Raw genomic sequence first — 19,933 nt, 5'->3', positions numbered from 1 at the left:
AATCATCTATCGCTTCCAATATTTTTAACAGCTGGCAATGTGTAGTGTGTACAATTAAGGTTTGGTAACGGATAATTTTGTATTTACGAATATTTGAATAGGTCATTTGGATATGAACTTGTTTTCAATTATAACGTGCAGCTATGTATGAATGTTTTGTGTTCATTGTGTAGCATTGTATATCCACCAGTGAGCCTGGAGATTTCGAAATAAAATGAACATCTCTAAAATAATACAATTGAGTTACTTCAAGTATAATAGACGCGATTTTATGTAAAATAGATTTAACAAGTATATTTCAGACCCAGGGTAAATGAGAGTTTATAGCTATCACATTTCTCTAGTATGGTGCAACGCAAGTAAACTTGTTTGTGGAACCTTCCAAGAATTATTTCTTGCTACTGAGTTTTCTTACTAAATTATCTTACACGGAGATGTATGATACTCTGACTTGGTAGATATGCAGGAATGTAGCTGCAATTTGATTACAACGGCTTATTATACTCACACTCACCTTACACCATGCACATTATATTGTAACAGTTTCAGATCTAAGATTGATAAAAGCCTAATGATCAAGTTTATGATAGTAAAAATATAAAAGTAAGAAAATATGACAAAAAACTAAAAGGTCGTTGTTAGTCCCTTACCCTCTATATTCGAAACATTAAATTCGTTTGAATAGTATGCCTCAAAGTATCCTTAAAATTACTATCACAGACCAAGCGCTGTTTAGCAGATCTTTTACTTTTGATAGATAGCTAAAGGGCATTTTCGAATTGTCAGAGCTTGCATTAGATTTAATGACACATAAAATATTTATACAATACTTAACGGTATAATGAAATTATATATAGGCAGGCAAGATTATGGCCTAATATTATGTAGCTCAGTTTAAGCTAAAAATGAAAATTGTAATTCTGTTGCCGCATGAGTTTCATAGTTTAGCACCTCTCTTAATACTGTTTTAGATCTAAGGTCGTTGAAGACTGATAAGTTGTAACGTTTACAGTTAAAAGAGAAATTCTGTAAGTAAATACTGAACTCATTTTTAAATGTAATACAAAAGAAAGGCGAACAGTAAGCAATAGAAATTTAGTATGGTATGGTCATTAAAAAACTTATCTAATGAAATACTTTAAAAAATACGGCTCAAGAAAAAAAAAAAAAAAAACTTAAAAACATGAGATGAGCAGCATGCAAGCTTACATAAGTAGAATAACAGTCACTGTTTCATTGATGTGCTGGGAATATCGATCAAAATTGTACCTTTGCATCCCTAGGTTTAACGTTGGAATGTTTCAATTTGATACAAAAACATGAATTGTATTACAAAACACATGTTCCCATTGTTATTGTTACTTTTTTGAAATACGAATAATTCGTGGTTTAACTTTGGTACAGTTAAACAAACGTTTGCTAAGAATTTGTACACGTAGTTATTGCATATGTTAACTGTTCTTATTGAAAAATGTCTGTTTCATTCGATGGAGTTCATTATTTTTAACGAAAGTTTGTAATAAATAAAAATTGAAGTGAAAATATTAATGACTACCTATTTGATTTGAGTGAGCACTTTTGCACGTTTAATAGTTTTAGATGCTTTAGCCAGATGATGAATAAAGAAAAATCAACAAATTCATGAATAACTTTGGATGTGATATAGATTTCTGAATATTAAATTAAATAATTGTTTACAAGTGTGAGAATCCGTGCGATAAACATGCATACTGAGGCGACATATAATGTTGATGTTTCACACAATGTTAAATATTGATCATTTTTGCCATTTAATTGATATATCCAATGTGTTTTTTCTCATCAAATGCATAAATAATAGTTGCAAATACACTATTTTAAAAAGATATATCAGTATTTTTGATACTGTAAGGAATAATTGCAATTCCTTACTGATATTTACATGCGAATGTTAACTTTAAAATCAGCTGCATGAAAAAGAATAACATTCGAGCAAAATTATTCGCATTACTTAACTATTACTCAATTCAATTCTTTGGCACTGTAGGCTTAGTTTTTTGCGTAAATTATTAGAAATAATAATTTACAATAATATGTAAGTTGATTATTTGGCCGATTATCTATTCACATCATTTACAAACTACCATATAAGTACATTACTGCTATACATGTAAATATAGCTGTGTATTATGAACACTTACCCTGTAAAATCACATGATTATGTCCAAGACATAGTTTGCGCAATACTTCAGTAATCAGGTAATACGTATGACGCAAAGTAAATTAAATAAATTAAAGTTCCTTTAAAATTATTAATTATTTATAATGTAATAAACTAAACGCCAAATAGAATGAAAATGATAAAAAAAAATCAAATTAAACTAGTTTTTACGACTACTGCAAACGAACGCTGTTTTGTTGAAGACTTTTTAAAATTTTAACTCATGTTCTTCCACCCAAGTTAGTTACTTGTAAAGCCTTATGATACGGGTAAAATTACGATATTTATCAGTTGTAAAATTAAAATAAAGATCAACGAATCTTTGAAAATAGTATCAAAGACGAAATCACTGACTAGTAAAATTCATTCACTCATACAAAAGATCATCAGCTATAAAGTAAATTGTTTATATACTTTGTAAAATCTTCATCATAAGTTAAAATATGTAATAATTTCTATTTCGAAATAATTTACGTCAGTATAATGATTCTACGAATTCTCTTATAATTAATTTTTAGTTGGCAGTTAAAATGGAATATTAGAGGAGGCGATGATTGCACAGATAATTTGTATTTACACATGATGCCACCTCTCATAACCAGTAGCAAAAATCGCGAGTTATATTTTTTGATTCAATGTACTAATTCATTACTTTTCATTTGTGCTAATCTGTTGCACTGGTAATTGACTCTTTGAAATAACAAAGGGCTTGTCGCATTGGTGGCGCTTTGAAAAAATCTAAACACTGTTAGATAACTTTGGCTTAAATAATATTTTCAGTTTCACATTAACTGAAAAAGTTGAGAAATCACGAGTTTGCAAAAATTAAGTTTACTGTGACTTTGGTATATTCATGAATTCTGTACCTTACGTTGTCAAATTCATGTTGATCAAACCCTATCGTCGATGTACAAAAAAAACTTATAATTATATTCCCAATCAGCTTGTGATATTTGGGTCACTTCCATTATGACAGTCTAACACTTGGATTGGTGAGCGTCGAATCCCAAGATAAGGTAATGAAAATATCAAATATGACTGTAACAAAAATTCTATCAGGTACTTGAAATATACAGCTGTTTAAAAAACAGATACCATATCGAAGGTAAAATTATTTACAATCAGAGATAGATTGCTTTCTATTCGTGTCACCATCTCATTAAAGAAATTATTTCTCTGATGCTCTCTTTAAAGTGATTTGAAAAATCGATCATTTTCATCTCAAACTGAGATATTTGTCGAATATTTCAATGATTAGCATATCCATAATTCATACATATATGGTACGAAATGTGCTGTTAGACGGTAATGTATGTCGTACAGCTCGAAGGTAACCAATTTGTTTGACAATATGTTTTTACAAAAAAGCAGATGTGTAAGTCTCGGGGCATTCATATAAAAACATGGTGAGTAGGAATTTTGAAGTAATATGCTTGTAGCCTAACGCTGTGCTGATGAATATCTTTTGACAGTGTACGGTAACAATAAAAGCTATTCATGCATATGTATAGTTATTGGAAATCAACTGTGCAGTACAGTGAGCAAGTAACTGGTGAACTGAGACATTGAAATAGAACAATAACTATGAAGCGTAAAAATATTCTGATAAACTTGCCATTTTTTTTTTGTTTTTTGAATAATGAATAACACTTTAGACGTTTTTTACATTTCGTTCACCAACAATTGTATTACCATGAAGATAACTAGTGTCTTGTAACAGACTATCATAGTAGAAAGTAAGTACGATTCAAAGAATACCGGGATATATCTTTAAGTTCTTATGAACCAGTAATTTCTTTGTGAAATTTATATGTGAACATAGAACTACCATGCAATCAATAATTTACACTTAAAGTAAACGTAAAATATAAGTGTCAAGGTATTTTGGAGTTTCTAAAGGATTACTCTGTGAAGTACAGATGTAGTAAAAGTTTGCAAGGGAGAATTATTAGGTAGAACTTAAGCTTGGGATTTACGATAGTACTCCTACACCATTTGAGAATATGCATAATAATGCTACATTAATATATTCAAATAAAAATATTCCCAATTTGGAGTAAATGAAATCAGAACATGTATATGAATTTTAACTAGGAACGTATTAGGCATAAATTAAAGAATGAAGTATTTCGCACAGCTCAGTTCATCGCTCAATATTTTTTTACACGCGATTTAATTTCAGGAACACTCAAATTGAGTTTATGATGGTTATTGCTGGCTAGTCTCCCATTGGCGAATTTTAAAGTCATATTAGAGAATTGTTTGCTTGGTCGACTACAATTTCGTTTTGTAAAAAAATGTGATATTTTTGAAGTCTCGAGTTCATTACATAAATTCTTTCCACCAGTTAATTCTCGCCGAGGCATCAACTTGGGGAAAAAATAATTCATTCACATAAAATTGAACTAAGATCTCTCTTAAAAATTGTTTTCAATCATGTACTTGTTTACTGTTATTTCATCAAATTTTTTATCAATGTCAACAATATTTCATACCTACAATGAAACGTATACAAAACAAGATTGCACGATTTACTGTTTTCAAATAGGTGATAACTCAAACTTTGATCAAAACTTTGATGAAAAGAACAGTTCGAAGTCATTTCAGAGTACATCGAAACACTTTATGCACAGGCACATGTATCGCCATGCGAATTTCAATTGAAATGCAGTATTACAGTGAACAATGATTGTAACATTAGGAAAGATGTTTAACTCTAGGTCTAATTTTGGAATTATTGAATGTTTAAAGTGAAAATGACTTCACCGTACTAAACATTGGGACTAAACTATTAATTTATACTAATCGATTGACTGAATGAAATAAAATTTCATATCTATTAAAGTAAATTAACAATTCAAGGATATTGTGTTGCACAGATGAATAAAGTAAAATCATGTTTTACATGTATATTTTGAAAGCGAATATTTGTATTAGATTAAGATACAATCTTGGCATCGTTGTGGAGGTATGATGATTGTTGAATTTTGTATAGATGTCTTCATTCCTCTTGAATACGTTGTAATATCCGTTATTGTGATTGTTCGTTTTCAAGATTCTTCAAGTATTTAATCCATATTCGTTTCTTCGTCATATTTCTGTCTTAATTACTATTAGTTACAGCAAAAGTCAAAAACAGTGTGTCGTTTTACATGAACATTACTTTAGAAACTAACATTTGTACCTACTCTCTAAGTGTCAGCATATTCAAACAAGTAAAATCTTCTTAATTACGATTATGCTGTTTACATATGTGTATGAATATACCTATGCTATCGTTACACAATATTTATATGTTAGGAAACATTGAAATGTGGAAATGTTAGTTAACTCTATAGAATGTGTTTACATTGTAAAACCAACTAGCATGAAAGAGCGTATGCTATCAACATATTTTTTGTACCGGTTATAAGAATCGATTCATGATTAAAAAAAAAAAGAAAAAAAAAAGACGAAAATATTGTATCAATCTGCCACAACTTTATCACTCGATTGCATCTGTAATTATTCTTTATGTTAAACACCCAGTCATAAAATCCTATGGAGAGTAAAAGGAAGTATGTCCATGATAATGATAAGCATCAACTCGAAGAAGATGAAGAAGACGAACTGGACGACGACGGTCTGCATAGTATTGCGGATGTCAATCTGGTGAATCGGCGTGTCCCGAGGTTATTCAATGTCTTGAACGATGTGAAGAGTCGCCTCTCTCGTCGCGCCGATCCCGTTCCCGTTCTCTCTCGCGTTCACGTTCCGGCTCTCGTTCACGCTCCGCCGGTCTTCTGCTCGATTCTCGTTCTCGCTCCCTTTCACGTTCACCACGTTCTCTGTAGCGATCGTCATAATACCTACGCAGTAGATATCAGCCAATTGTCTCACTTTGATATGAATTTATACGCATAACGAATTTAACCACAATTGCTGTATTCTGAACAAACTAATTCAAATTATCAATGATATGCGTATTTTATACGGTTTCTTAATTTTAAAAACCATTTTAAGTTGTTCCTATTTTATACAACAAAAAAATTTCCCATTGTACTTAGTAGTCAATTAGTTTCATTTCATCTTAGTAAAAATTCATGATTATATAAGTATATAAGAACAATATAGTGACATCTTACATAAGTAGTAATTGATGCATTCGGTTTAGACTCGTTCGCATGTAACATAAATGAATAGACTGACCAATCAAAGTCCTGATCACAACCCTGTTCCATCTACTCACGTTTCCTTATAATGTACAAAAGTAAATTACCTAGACGACTTGGATGATGGTACAGGCGCCGCCTCTGGAGGTTCTTCCTTAACTCGCGGCCTGGCTGCCTGACGTGTTGTACTAATGAAAAATGGACGGATTGTTACATGACTTACCGGTTTTAATACTTCCAAGTTAATTAGATACAAAAATCATTTCTTTAGGACCAGGTCTGTTTGTATCCGAATTTACAAGCAGTTTGCACGAAACTAATAGAAAACATAAAATCTAAGAGATAGCTCAACGTGATTCAGGTATATAGATTCTGAAAATATATTGGAAGCCAATATACAAATGCAGTAGCATAAAGAAATGTGGTAAGATTTTTTACAAATTATATTCATACTTTCTCTTAGTTCCTCATTTTCATTCAATTTTGTTAAGTATGTGTGAGCCAATTTCGTATGTTTTGGTTTCTAAATTTTAGTTGAAACATGAAACAACTATACATTAGTCCCATTAATACGTGCCTAATGGTACAAACTACACCTATGTCCTAATTATTTGTCACTGATTCATGATTGAATTCCGATGCACCAATTGAAGCTTCTAAAACTGATCTGTACATTCATTTAATTACATTACTATGACTTTGATAAACTATTGCAGAGAAAATTTTCATCCGTACTTCAATGCGAGACTGTTGGCTATTGCGCAATAAAACTGTCGATCACTTATCCTTTTTTTGAAAAAATAAGCAACTAACTATGAAATACATCTGGACACAGATTCAAGCTTTTTGTTTGCATTCTCATAATGCATAGAATAATTTGGTATTGTACATTGGATATTTACATTACAAAATTGCACGTTAATGTGACATTAGAATTTCCCAAATTTAACCATAAGAATACAGTGTAAACGTAGAATCAGCCTAAACCATTTAGAGTACGTGTTATTCCGCAATATCGAGTTAATAAATTCACCGTATACACAGAATAGAAATACAAATAAAATACCGATAGAATTTTGAATTATATAAAAAAATAAAAAAATACTAATGTGCAGTGCACGTGCATGCTTGTGCCTAAAATTTACAATGAGTCGATGTGATCATTGAGGCCAATTTCGTGGACATTTTAATTTTCCGATTCTTCATCTATACTTCATGATTTGGTTAACATTTGACATACAAAAGCCGTTTATGACTTCAAAGTAAAACTTTGAAACATGAGCATTTTTGATTTTCTCCAATTCTGATTTAAAGTTGCATAATTATAGCAAACCAGCTTCATGCAAGAAGTTAATATTCTGCTCACCTTTCTTCTCTGCTACGTTCCCTGTATTCACGTTCTCGTTCACGTTCACGCTCTCTCTCCCTGCTGCGTGATCTCTCTCTAGGATAAGGTTCGCTGTAGTAGCGTTCCCTGTCGCGATCACGATCACGTTCCCTTTCACGGTCACGTTCCCTATCTCTGTCCCGGTCTCTGTCCCTGCTACGCTCTCTATATTCTCTATCGCGACTCCTTGAACGATCTCTTCGCCTTCGGTGGCTCCTTTCGCGGTCACGCGAGCGTGACCGTTCTAGAACAAAAAGATGATTTTGTTGACCAAAGTTTTGAAAAGCGTTAATGCATTGATACACACTAGTGTATCAAACAGATCACGACATAGTCGTATAAGAATAAATTATTCACCTCTGCGTGCGGATCCATAGCTTTTCGTCTCCACCCCACGTAGAGTGTCTTGCAGTGAACTTATCAAAATCTTGCAACGATCATCAGCTGCCACTTTTGATTGTTTTATGAGGGATATAGCCGTAACCAAGGTTTCAATGGCACTAGCATATTCTCCTGCAGCTGCATCCGATACAGCACGAGCTATCGCCGAAGATGATACCGTGCGGTTTCGACCCATGATTTCTTCAAATTCTTGTTCAGTGAGTGGCGGTGGTCCTTCAGGCCTGTGATCCGGACCTGGAGCTCCATATGGAGGCTAAAGAACAAATTTTAATTTATCACAATATGAGAATAAGTAGTTGTTTTCCTTGTTGTTAAGTAGCCAAATTTATATGGACCCATTTTGTCGGTACTCCATAAAATAATTACAGCAATCTCCAATTACCCAAGTATGTGTAATTAATTTTTAGAAGGTAATCAAATTGACATTATATCACGTAATAAACAGAGAGAAATACCTAGTGTATAGTTTGGTTAAGAATTTTATCGACACCAGTATGCGCAACAATCTTTTGAAGATGGTATTACAATTTGCTCATATGCGAAAAAAAAAATTGTTAAATTTAATCTATTGGTGTAAAGCAAATCGAGTACTTGCAAAAAAAAAAAAACATTTAGTTGCTATCAAGAGACTTAAAATCTAGCCAATTCGATCGTTAGTCATTCATAAAGAATTTGTAAATCCACCTATATTAGAAATTCCTCACATGACTCATAAACATGTTTCATGTACTTATACGTCAATACCTCACTGTAAGGTATAAATTGTGATGTGACCTTCTCTGAATAATCGATCAAACTTTGATATTCAACAGAAAGTAGCAAAAATCAGCGAAGTAATGAATCCACAATGAAAAACTTAGATGGTATATAGCTTCAAAAAAATACATTTTTTAAATCATATACCTGTACAGCAGGTGGTCCATAGGGATGCGGAGGTACATGTGGAGGTCCATGTGGTTGATTATGCGGTGGACCATGAGGTGGACCATGCGGAGGTCCGTGTGGTGGTCCGTGAGGTGGCCCATGAGGTGGACCAGGAGGTCCCGGGGGCCCACCAGGATGCTGTCCGGGATGTTGATGTGGCGGACCTTGCGGAAAGAATGCTGGATTCACGTGAGGAGCGGGTCCCCCTGGCGGACCTTGTGGTGGACCTTGAGGTGGCCCACCATGTCCTGGTGGAGGTCCACCTGGACCTGGTAACATTGCTGATCATTTTTCACATTAGGATACACATAGTCAAATTTGCGGTCTGGTATTTTATATAGATCCCAATAGTAGAAACGTTATTATCAGGACATATTTTCGAATTGGATAGATTTTTCAGTTACTGGCCATGTTTCGCAGATTCTCCTATCTGTCTTGTAAGAGAACATTCTAGTCTTAATTTTTGTCAGAAATATACAGTTAATTGGAGTAGTTATGAACTTATCAAAATCTAGATTTGCAGTAAATCTCATTAAGCTTCATATTCCCATAAAAATTACATGTCTGCACCCACATGTGTGAAGAAATATTTACTATGAACGTTTTATTGACTCATTAGAAATTAAAGTACTGTCGAGCTATATGTACCTACATTGGTATTTAGAAAACAATATTTTTTATGTTCGCAAAAACGCGACGCTAATCAATGTATTAAATCTCTCACCACCCATTGAACCTGGAGGAGGTCCTCTTTGCGGGGGGCCTTGACCTGGTTGCGGACCTTGCATGTGTTGATGTTGAGGGAAACCTGGTGGTCCCTGAGGTCCATGATGCATCCCTATGCACAATGAATACTCTCCTTAGTAGGTATATTGACAGAAAGAGAAAAGAACAATGTAAATCAATACTTACCCGGAGGTCTATTCCAGTCTGGACGAGGTGGGGCTCCTCTAGGATCACCAGGCGGTCCTCCAGGATGACCAGGTGGTCCACGAGGCGGCCCTTGTCCCGGAGGTCCAGGTGGTCCGCCGTGAAATTGCTGTGCATTGACAAAGTTATGGTTTATAAAGTAGAAAGTTAAGTAAAATTGAGACAGTGTAAAATGAAAGTTCACGAGGATTTGTCTAAGTAGGTACATGCAAGTACCATTCCGGGCGGCCGATGTTGCGGTCCAGGTCCTGATCCTGGTGGTCCTTGCTGTGGAGGGCCACCAGGTCCGCCAGGCCCTCGCGGTGGTCCGGGTGGACCATTGGGTCTTGGTCCGTTCCAAGGACCTTGCTGATAGCCTGGTGGTGGTGGACCCTGATTAGGATGACCAGGTAAAGGATGGTGAGGCCCACCAGGGCCCATGGGTGGCCCGTGCATTCTTGGAGGGCCCTGTTGTCCAGGTCCTCCAGGCCCAGGAGGTCCCATGCCAGGCAAAGGCATACGTTGATTCCGCACGCCTTGCGGCGGTCCCATCATCATTCTGGGGCCGTGGTTTTGTTGCGGGTGTTGAGGATGTTGGGGATGTGGTGAATGCTGGGGATGTTGTTGATGAGGAGGTAAGGATGTTTGATGCTGATGAGGATTGTGTGGGCGTTGATTTTGACTTTGTTGAGGAGCTGGAGCTGGTCGAGTCTTACATTGAGACTCAAACTAAGGACAAATACCGTTACTTAACTCATGAAGATTTCAACGTGTGTTGCGATCAAAAAATCACAAAAATTCCAAACATATATATCTTCACAAATTTCTTGCCGAAAGAATTCAAAGATGTTTTAAATATCAGTGCAGATAGGGCGATAACGGTTGTTGTCTTAGTGATCTGAAATTTTTTAATTCCCAAGACCGGAATAATTACTGTTACTTTTAATATCATCAAAATAATGTGTTACCTGATTAAGTGCCTGCTTGGTTGGAAATGTCACAACTGGGCTCTGTCCATGCAGTTCTTTCTTAGGAAGCCGTTCCATGCATATTCTCATACTTTGTTCAGAACCGAGGGATATGACACAGAAGCCTTTTGACTGTCCGTTAGCACGATTTTCAAAAAATTTCACTTCAACAAAATCAGGAACACCGATACTTTGAACCGCATCAGTTATATCCTGATCACTCGTCCACTAGAAAATAACATCATTCGATAAATTAATATTTATACAGATCCTCGTCAATTTTATCTAAGACAGTTGAAAAATCTCCTTGAATGGCTTCGTTGTAACATTATCCAAACACAATTCGATTATTTTAATTAGTATCAAGCGGCAAAAAATTCCAAACACTTGAGTGTTTCATTGTTATGCATATTATTACCAGTACTTGAATTAATTATTTTTATTCATGCATTATGTAAAGTACAATTTATGATGGAGAATCAGTGTGCTTCATGTCAAACACACTCTGTGTTTCAATTGCGTATGTTACTAAAGTACAGAATAAGAAAGCATTCCCTAAAAAGAAATTCATAAATAAAACTGTGTAGTGACTCAGAGGGAGTATCGTAGTCATCTTCAAAAATTTTACATGGATACATAAAAACCATGTGAGTGTAGAAATCACTAAAGCTTTTGTCTTTTTAAAGCCTTATTAATTTATTTCAGAGATTCTAAAAACTTATGCAAAATATTTAATCATCACGTTTTCCTCATAAGACAAGGATACCGTAAGTACATCAAGTATACGTATGTTTCTGACAGAACAGAAAAGCATTTTACAGTACATGACATTTATTGGGAGGGGACCGAGAAAAAATGTAATAATAGTGAACAATTGATTCATATGTTACCTGTAATGAAACACCGAGAACAGATGTTTTAAATAAAAAGTTTGTGAAGAATCACAGTTCACTTCTGTGAGCGAGCTAAGTGATCTATTGAAGTAAGCATCTGATAAATTTTTTGTTAATACTGAATTCGATTACTAGTGTAATAATGAAATTTTCAAAGAATCAACAAATTTTTGGAATTAACAACCTAACACATAACTTATAGGCAGCCATTAGTTGAAACAATTTATGTTTTAATAAATCAGGCAATGTTAAAATATATTGAAATTATTTAAAATCTACAAAAATAATGAGAACAGATGTGTAACACGAATTGGCAAAGCACTAAAAACTTTGGCATGCTAACTTTCAAACTTGAATGTAAGCTAAAGCTGGAGCTTGATTGAAGTTTGTATTGAGCCTTAGGATAAGAAGCAATTTGTCATGATCAATTGAATCACCGTGCAAAGCTAACTCGACGAATTAGACTCAGACTCCAATCAGCGTAGATGAGCAAATAATGGCTCGAACAAATAATTGTCATAATTATGCTTTACCCAGGTCAAGTTTCCCACGTAAAGTTGGTGGCGTCTTCCAATTTGGTTGGGCTGAATGTTGTTGCCCAATTGATGATAAGGAGCGCTACCGTTAGTCTCCTCGTTAGTTGAGGTTGTATCGCCATCGCCTGCTCCGCCACCAGAATTTGCCCCTCCACTATTCCCACCTGGAGGTGCTGCGATCACGTCGTCGTACAGGTCAACACCTTCCCCAGCAAATTCGTCCTGGTTTGTAAAATGAGTATGCATAGTAGTTTACACGTGAATCGGGGTAAATCTACAGATAATTTGATAGCGCTTAGATATCGAATAATACACGATCGTTATCCGGACCATGACGCCGGAAGCGAATAGAACATTCTCCGGGCCAAATACTAGGCCGGATACAGAGTTTTTGAGATTTAGGTAAAGTAATTACGCGGGGGACGACGTCTAGGGATTTCGATGACAATTCGACTTACCTGTGCGAAATCTTGCTCGAGATCGTCGGCGTACAAATCAATGTCACCGTCAGCCATTTTACAGAACACCGACGCTGGCTTCGGCCGACACAGGACCCACGCCAACTTTCCGACTATCGTACTGTAGATAGCCGACTATCCGCCATTACTGACGCTCTGACTGTAGTACCGCTTTTCGGAATCTGGACTTGACGGCGTTCAGTGATGGCGCTAGTAGCCGCGCAACACATGTATATGTATATGGGAATGTCGGAAGATTCAGTTGTTTCCGTCAGTTTCCGTTTTCGATTTATCGCATTTCATGTTCCGGTTTATACATTGTATGTTCGATACTTTGCCTCGACGATGCAAATTAAAGTTTAACGGTTCGTTTTAATCAGTTGTGGCGATCAAAGGAACGTTTTAGCGATTAGAGGAGCATGTTTCAAGTAGATACGTTTAATCATTAATTATTCATGTACAAAGACAAAATCATTTCTATAAAAGAGATGACAATAATCGGTGATCGGTATGACGTTAGCAGCTATGAGAAGTTGGCTTCGGATCATAGAGGTCCGAACGTAAAACCGGCATTTGCGGACGTTTCGCGAGTGCAACTCAACGGAATTGAGGAAAAAATCAGTTGGTATAATTCCGCAGTTTGGCAGTTCTCCGCCATTGGCATAATAATTGGAGTGTAAATTTGTATTCATTAATCATTAGTTTAACATATAAATCGGGTCGACAAACTTTTCGGAAGATTTCAAAGGAATTTTTTTCTGAAACAGTTAGTAGCTATTCATCATCAATTTTTTGCCAACGGATTTTGGCGGGGGGCGGTGGTGGCCGCGTAGCATAAACAATCGACAAACAACCGAGGCGCTAACATCTAAACAATTGAATGTTAATTTAACGGTCGAATCTTCGTGTGCTATAATTGTTGAAGTGACATCGCGAAGGTGTTTGAGCGAATAAAATCCATCGGTTAAAGTTTCGCTTCTTACGACCCTGAGCTCGAGTAAAATTTAATCAGTAATTTCGAAATGGAGTTCTACCGGATATCAACGCTGAGCTGATTGTCACGATGCAGCGTTACTAAGTCGCACGATTTTTATCAAGAGTGCCCGGGAAAAATGGACCCCCTAAGGAAATATACCTTCTAGGTCTGCAATATACGATTTTTTATTAATTTTTCACGCAGAAAACAATTTGATTGAAATTTACTGGGCCACGAGTAGTCATTTGCCTAAAATCCGGGGAAAAATGGAGCGCATGAAAAAATGTCGTATTTACGTTTATTTTGTCTTTTCTTCTTGTCCTAAAACCTTGGTAGGCTTACCTCGCTAAGTTAAGGTAGGATTAGCAGATTATTTGAAAAAAATCGGTTTTATTTCACATATTGAAACAGGTCAAATTGACAATTCATTAAAGCAATTGCAAGATTATGATGATGGACATCTCGGTATCAAGTTTCAGCATTGTGTGTTCACACTTTGTACACTGAAGGTTGAAATATAATTTTATAAATATTCCTAAGGTGCTCTATATCCGGTCTGGTCTCCTACTACAGGTGCGTTCCGATATTATCTCCCAGCGATGTCAGCAATCTTTTATCTCTTTTGCGCTACCAAGTTCGGAATTAGCTCTGCCTCTGTCCTAGGGAGTTCTTAGCGCTGCCACCTAATTTCGGAACACACCTTGTATCAAAGGTCCATTTTGCCCGAGCGGGTTATTTTCGCCCGATTTTCGACTATTTCAACGGCGGTCCATTTTTCCGCGATGGTTCACTTTGCCCCAGGTTCCTCTACATATTTCACTAAGGTCCGCATATCAGAAAAATTGAATAGCGATTTATCGACGTCAGTACGATGAGTCAGTTTTTCTGCATTTGGTAGTGTCATCATCGTCAACTGACGTACCGACTCTGTATACTCTGTCACTCTCGTCTTTCCATGTTCGCGGCGCGTTAAAAAAGGATAGAGAACGCAGCACTACCGAGTAATCATCGATCAATATTTTCACTTACCCGTCGGCGATCGCAAATTGGAACAATATCGACTAGAGAAGATGTCTCAATGACCGACACAACGAGACCAAATAAAAATACTGTTATTCTTCATGGTTATAAATTATTAATAATAATTTAAAAGTAATTTAATCATTCATGGAAGCAGGAAGTGTAAGGAATATAAAACGATTCATTTCTCACAGTTTCGTGCAGTGTTCAAAGTGTCTGTGAAAATAAATACGCAATTGGGATGAGACTGCCTTCTGGATTAGCCCGAACTGGTTGCTGAATTTTATCAGGTATGTAACATATTCCTGTGATTATTTTTTAAATTCCCACTGAAACACACGACCCTACGTGCCTGACTAGTCCCTCCATTCGTAATCTCACTTGACATCCCTGGCATCACGATCGCGGACATAGAAAATTTCCTTTCACGGAATAGTATTCATTCCCCCCATTCTTACAATTAGACCGTGCAAAATGCTGCCGCAATATTTTGCTGCCCGTGAAAATCTAGCCCGATGCGAAACTCGGATCTGCTCAGAGTGGTCTTGTGCTCTGAATTGCCTACGATTAAGGACGCTCTGGTGGCGTAAAGTCGACTGTTGCATCCTCCGAATGATTATTATCTCTCAATTTCAATATAAGTCATCTAAAGTATAGACCAAACGAGCCTAATAGTTCAAAACAAATGAAGCTGTTGTTAGGGTGGGATATTAGATGTCATATTATTTTATTCCAATGATTCAGTGAAATCGTTTAATTTGATCAGTTATGACAATATAATAACGCAATGTATTGAAAACTTATTGTTAGGTGAACCTGAGTATTATAGGTATAGCCAATGAACATGGTATTCATCAACATATTCATAACGAACCTGATATGTTATGAAAAATAGCTTGGTACTCACCTTGTTACGTTCTAATTGGCAATAATTCGATACGATACTTTCTAAATACACAGAATTGTGAATTACAACACCATCACCCGTATTCATAGTCCTTCCTTGAGGAACAAGGATTCCTTGTTCATGAAACGTGAAATGAGAACAAGGAATCCTTGTTCCTCAAGGAAGGACTATGCATACGGGTGTAAGACTTTGGGTATAATCCGCCTAAGTGTAGGCAACCGTATTCACAATTCTATCCGAACGGGCTTGTAAATTGCGCAATGATAAGTTTATAAAAGTTTTTAGTTAAAAGTAACAATCGGTACTTTCGGAAAACTAACGTTCAGGGAGTTAAATTTGGTCTGGACGAGCTGAATTTAAAGTTTACAGTAATCTAGTAGTTAAGGGCATAATATAAAAAATTTTAAACCAACGCCATGTCGAATCAACTGCAGTAGAGCAACAAAATATAGTGATTTTCTCTTTTCTTCAACGATCTGTTCACGTAGTCGTATGCAATGTTGTTAAAAATGTGGAATTGCCTCAATTTCCATCAAACGGATGGAGTAGCATAATTGAGACACTGCTAAAAAGTTCGCAATGAAAGAGCAGTTAATTAATCTCCATATTGATACATGCTGGATATGGTTCAATTCATAGAGACAGTTTTCAATGTCGAAACTTTTCAATTTGCATTGCCTAACCACCTGTATTCACGTGTTACAAATTACTGGTTGTAATACTCGTAGGGTGACCTATTTGATAAGAACAGATAGTATTTTAATGGAATATGTATATATAGTTCGGTCACACCAATCCAATTGACTGAAAACGATGATAAATTACATTCTCATGAGTTCGGAAGCAGTTTGATAGTTATAATACAGATCGAGGGTACAGCGAGGATGGAAATTTTCTTCAATCAGTTTCACAGCCTAATTTGGAGACTAGCTAGTTTTATTTAAATTTTGCTGCTGAAACTCGTGTACGTTGGATGATTAACAATTTTATTACTGTAAATTTGTTCACGGGACCGAAGTAGAATAACGGACAAAAAGTTTTCCCATTACGTTTTCAACTTTATTTTCTTTAGTCTAAGAGCTCCTCGTTGATTTTACATTAAAGACAAAAATATGATCTAATATTTACAAATTAGGTGTGTAATATAAGCTTAATCGTAACTCTGCAAAAATCAGTTGCTGGATGTTAATTGCAAATACGCACAGAAGAGGCATGTCATTTAAATATTACATTTTTTTTTTTTTTATTGTTTGCCTGGTGACATTATAGATTAGATATTCAGGTTTAGCGAAAAATAACTTATATTAGATGAACCGTATTATTGAAATCCTCCATCCATGGGGTCGAATGACGTTTCAAAAAAAGGGCTCAAAATCAATGCTAAGAACGTAAAATACGTATTGTTATACACCAATTTTTATTTAATAAAAACTAGGCCAGTGGCAGTGAAATGCAGCAATAGTTCAAGGAAATCTGTTGTCACTGTAATTACTGATAGGCGGACGAAGTTGATGTCAATTGTTGTTTATCCGGCATTGTAACAATAAACGAACAGGTAACTACTGGTTACCCTGCGATTACTTCGAATATATTAACGAGCATTTACTATAAAATTTGAGGCAATGGTAACAATCCACTAGTCTTAATAAATAAGGGAACATTTCAAAGATAACTTAACAAACTGTAGTTGCGCATATTTCGCCATTCAACGAAACGTGTACCCCGTATAAACAAGTGGGTATAAATCGTAGAAACAAAATGTAAAATAGAGGAAACCATGCACGAATTTGACAAACAAACGTCAATGGCCTCAAATACTTGTTCAACGTATTTAGCAATCGGAGCCAGATTGATGGACTAGCAAAACCCAGTTATCACCTCTTTTGTTCGTATTTGCAATAAACTAATTTCATTTACTTGCATACCGTGTTGAAAATAATAACAAACAAATTGGTTTATTGTTATTTTGGAATTGATAGTTTCCTTGAAAATATTCTAAAACATTTACTATTACTTGAAATATCAATTGTTCTATTTACAGATGAATATTATCTAAAATCTAGTAGCATTGAGAAACATAATGTATGTATATTGTAGGAATTAAGAAACATATACTTTTTTCATAGAAATTATTAATGATTTCATATTATTCTAAACAAAATAATGTAATATGAAAGCAGAATAATTTTCGTAGTGGATTTATAGTTATTATCATTATTATTATTCTTAATATTTTTATTTTACTTTTAAAATTTTTAAAATTTCACTAACGCGTTTCCAAAGAAGATAATTTTAAAAAATTATTCATACCTATGCACAATCACCTAACAATATATATTCATATAATCTGATACAATATTCATTATTTTATAATCTCTTCATCGAATAACTATTTTCACCATGGACAATTCTTATTTTTGTGTATTTTTAATTACGCCTCGAGTAGTTCATAGTATTGTATAGTTTCATGATACATTAATTATTTTTCTACACACATGCGATATAATGTTTTCTAAGTCTGTACTTAAAATGGCTAGAATGTAGGCCATGCTACAAATTTTCATAAAATCATATTTGAAAAAAAAGAACCCTTCTTTCAAATGACGATGATAACAATAATAATTAGGCTTTTCTAAAATATGCTTATGTTCATCTGTAATTTATGTATATCTATATTTTTATCAATTATCTTTGTAAATGCTCAAGATCAATGCACAAAATTTTGCTATCCAATAATTTACATCAACATTCCAACTGAATTAACTTATTCAAATGATTTCAATATTATTCCTGAGGTAAGGGTGTCATTTCGAATAACTGCAGAATTTGGAACAAGCCAAGGCATAAGCAACGCACACCTTCTGCTATGTTCGTTACCATTCACAAAAATCTGAGACTACGTAAGATATTGTTTCGCATTCTTACTATTTAGCATTTAAACATTTAAATGCTCTACAATCCAATTGATATGTAGTCGCGTTAATTTTGCCAAAAATTTTGAGCTATTTACAAGATCGTTCAGCGTTCGTGGGCATCGATATAGGTCGTTCACAAAATTTTGCTTTATAAAAAAATATCATGGAATGGAGAAGATAAAGAAAAAAAAAAAAGAACCAATATTTTATTCCGATTTTATTGTACAATAAGATCAAGCACAACTTAGCTGTATATGCTGAAATGATTTGACATTAATTTAACTATTCGTAACTGACTCGTCGAATGATTTATGAAACGGTACAATATTCTATATTACAGAATTCTTAAAGCTCAGATGTCATTCTACGCTAGCACCATTACTGACATAAGTTCAAATAGCATGGAATGAATAAGCTTGCCATTACAACGTGTTTCGTAGTCCCGATATATATATATATATATCAATCAATCATTTCACTTCAGAGTCACTTATTTTGCTGATAACGAATGATTATTTATTCTCTTTGTAGTAGTTGCAGTTATCGAGAGTCTCTTAGCACTTTCTGCATAATTTTTTCATAAAATAGTTGCTAGTCAACGAAATCAAATGGCATCTGCAGAATGTCAAAATTCGTCGTAAGCCTCTGTAATCGTTGTTATTCGTAACTAGATTAAACATTGAATCTCTATTTTCGCGTGTTCAATTCGTGAACGACCTTAAATTATAACGATATAATCAAAAAAATATAGAGAAAAAAAACAAAAAAAGAGGAAAAGAAAACGTGTACAAGAAATCGATTAAGGCTATTTTATTAATATGTAACATTAATTTAATTATGCAAATAATCAAACATCCAATATCTTCGACATTAATCAAACATATTTTACAACCAGAGTAAGTAGCGGAACTGTGCTCGTAATATGTCAAATATTGTTGCTCTCTTGAATATTATTATGCTACGTCGAGTTAAATAAAAACGAACAAAGATAAAAAAAAAAAAAAAAAAACATTTCACCTGCGTCGCGTAGTCTGGGTATAACAAGCTCGACGATCATCTCCTAACATCTGTTAAAAAAACCAATAATAATAATAATAATAACAACAAGCATCATTGATGTACTTGCATCCAGAATAGACGACTACATTCAAAAATGTATCCTAATTTTTAGTACAAGTTACAATACTTCAAATTAACTCGAAAAACAAAATTTAAGTAATAAAAGAATTCTTCTTACAGAATTAATAGTTTCATTAACATCCAAATCGTTTCAGAATCGCAATATTT

The 19,933-nt window shown here is 34.7% G+C and overlaps 1 protein-coding gene across 4 annotated transcripts; it reads right to left on the bottom strand.

The window, feature by feature from the left end:
• Window positions 1–5,094: 5,094 nt before the first annotated feature.
• LOC107219960 (cleavage and polyadenylation specificity factor subunit 6) lies at window positions 5,095–12,978 on the bottom strand. Of its 4 annotated transcripts, none has more exons than XM_015658336.2 (11): window positions 12,829–12,978; window positions 12,368–12,592; window positions 10,942–11,169; window positions 10,211–10,702; window positions 9,977–10,103; window positions 9,789–9,902; window positions 9,044–9,345; window positions 8,096–8,393; window positions 7,718–7,982; window positions 6,459–6,539; window positions 5,095–6,048 (listed from the first exon to the last, which is right to left on the bottom strand). In XM_015658336.2, exons 1-11 carry the CDS (start codon window positions 12,883–12,885, stop codon window positions 5,877–5,879), a joined length of 2,361 nt encoding a protein of 786 aa, XP_015513822.1. In that variant the 5' UTR covers window positions 12,886–12,978; the 3' UTR covers window positions 5,095–5,876. The 4 variants fall into 4 exon arrangements, with proteins under 4 accessions (XP_015513822.1, XP_015513821.1, XP_015513820.1 ...); XM_015658335.2 differs by having other exon boundaries at window positions 5,095–6,027; XM_015658334.2 differs by having other exon boundaries at window positions 9,044–9,333.
• Between the last annotated feature and the right edge of the window lie 6,955 nt (window positions 12,979–19,933).

Source organism: Neodiprion lecontei, chromosome 6, assembly GCF_021901455.1.
Source record: "Neodiprion lecontei isolate iyNeoLeco1 chromosome 6, iyNeoLeco1.1, whole genome shotgun sequence".
Lineage (NCBI taxonomy): Eukaryota > Metazoa > Arthropoda > Insecta > Hymenoptera > Diprionidae > Neodiprion > Neodiprion lecontei.
This window is presented reverse-complemented; position numbering and strand designations above follow the sequence as displayed.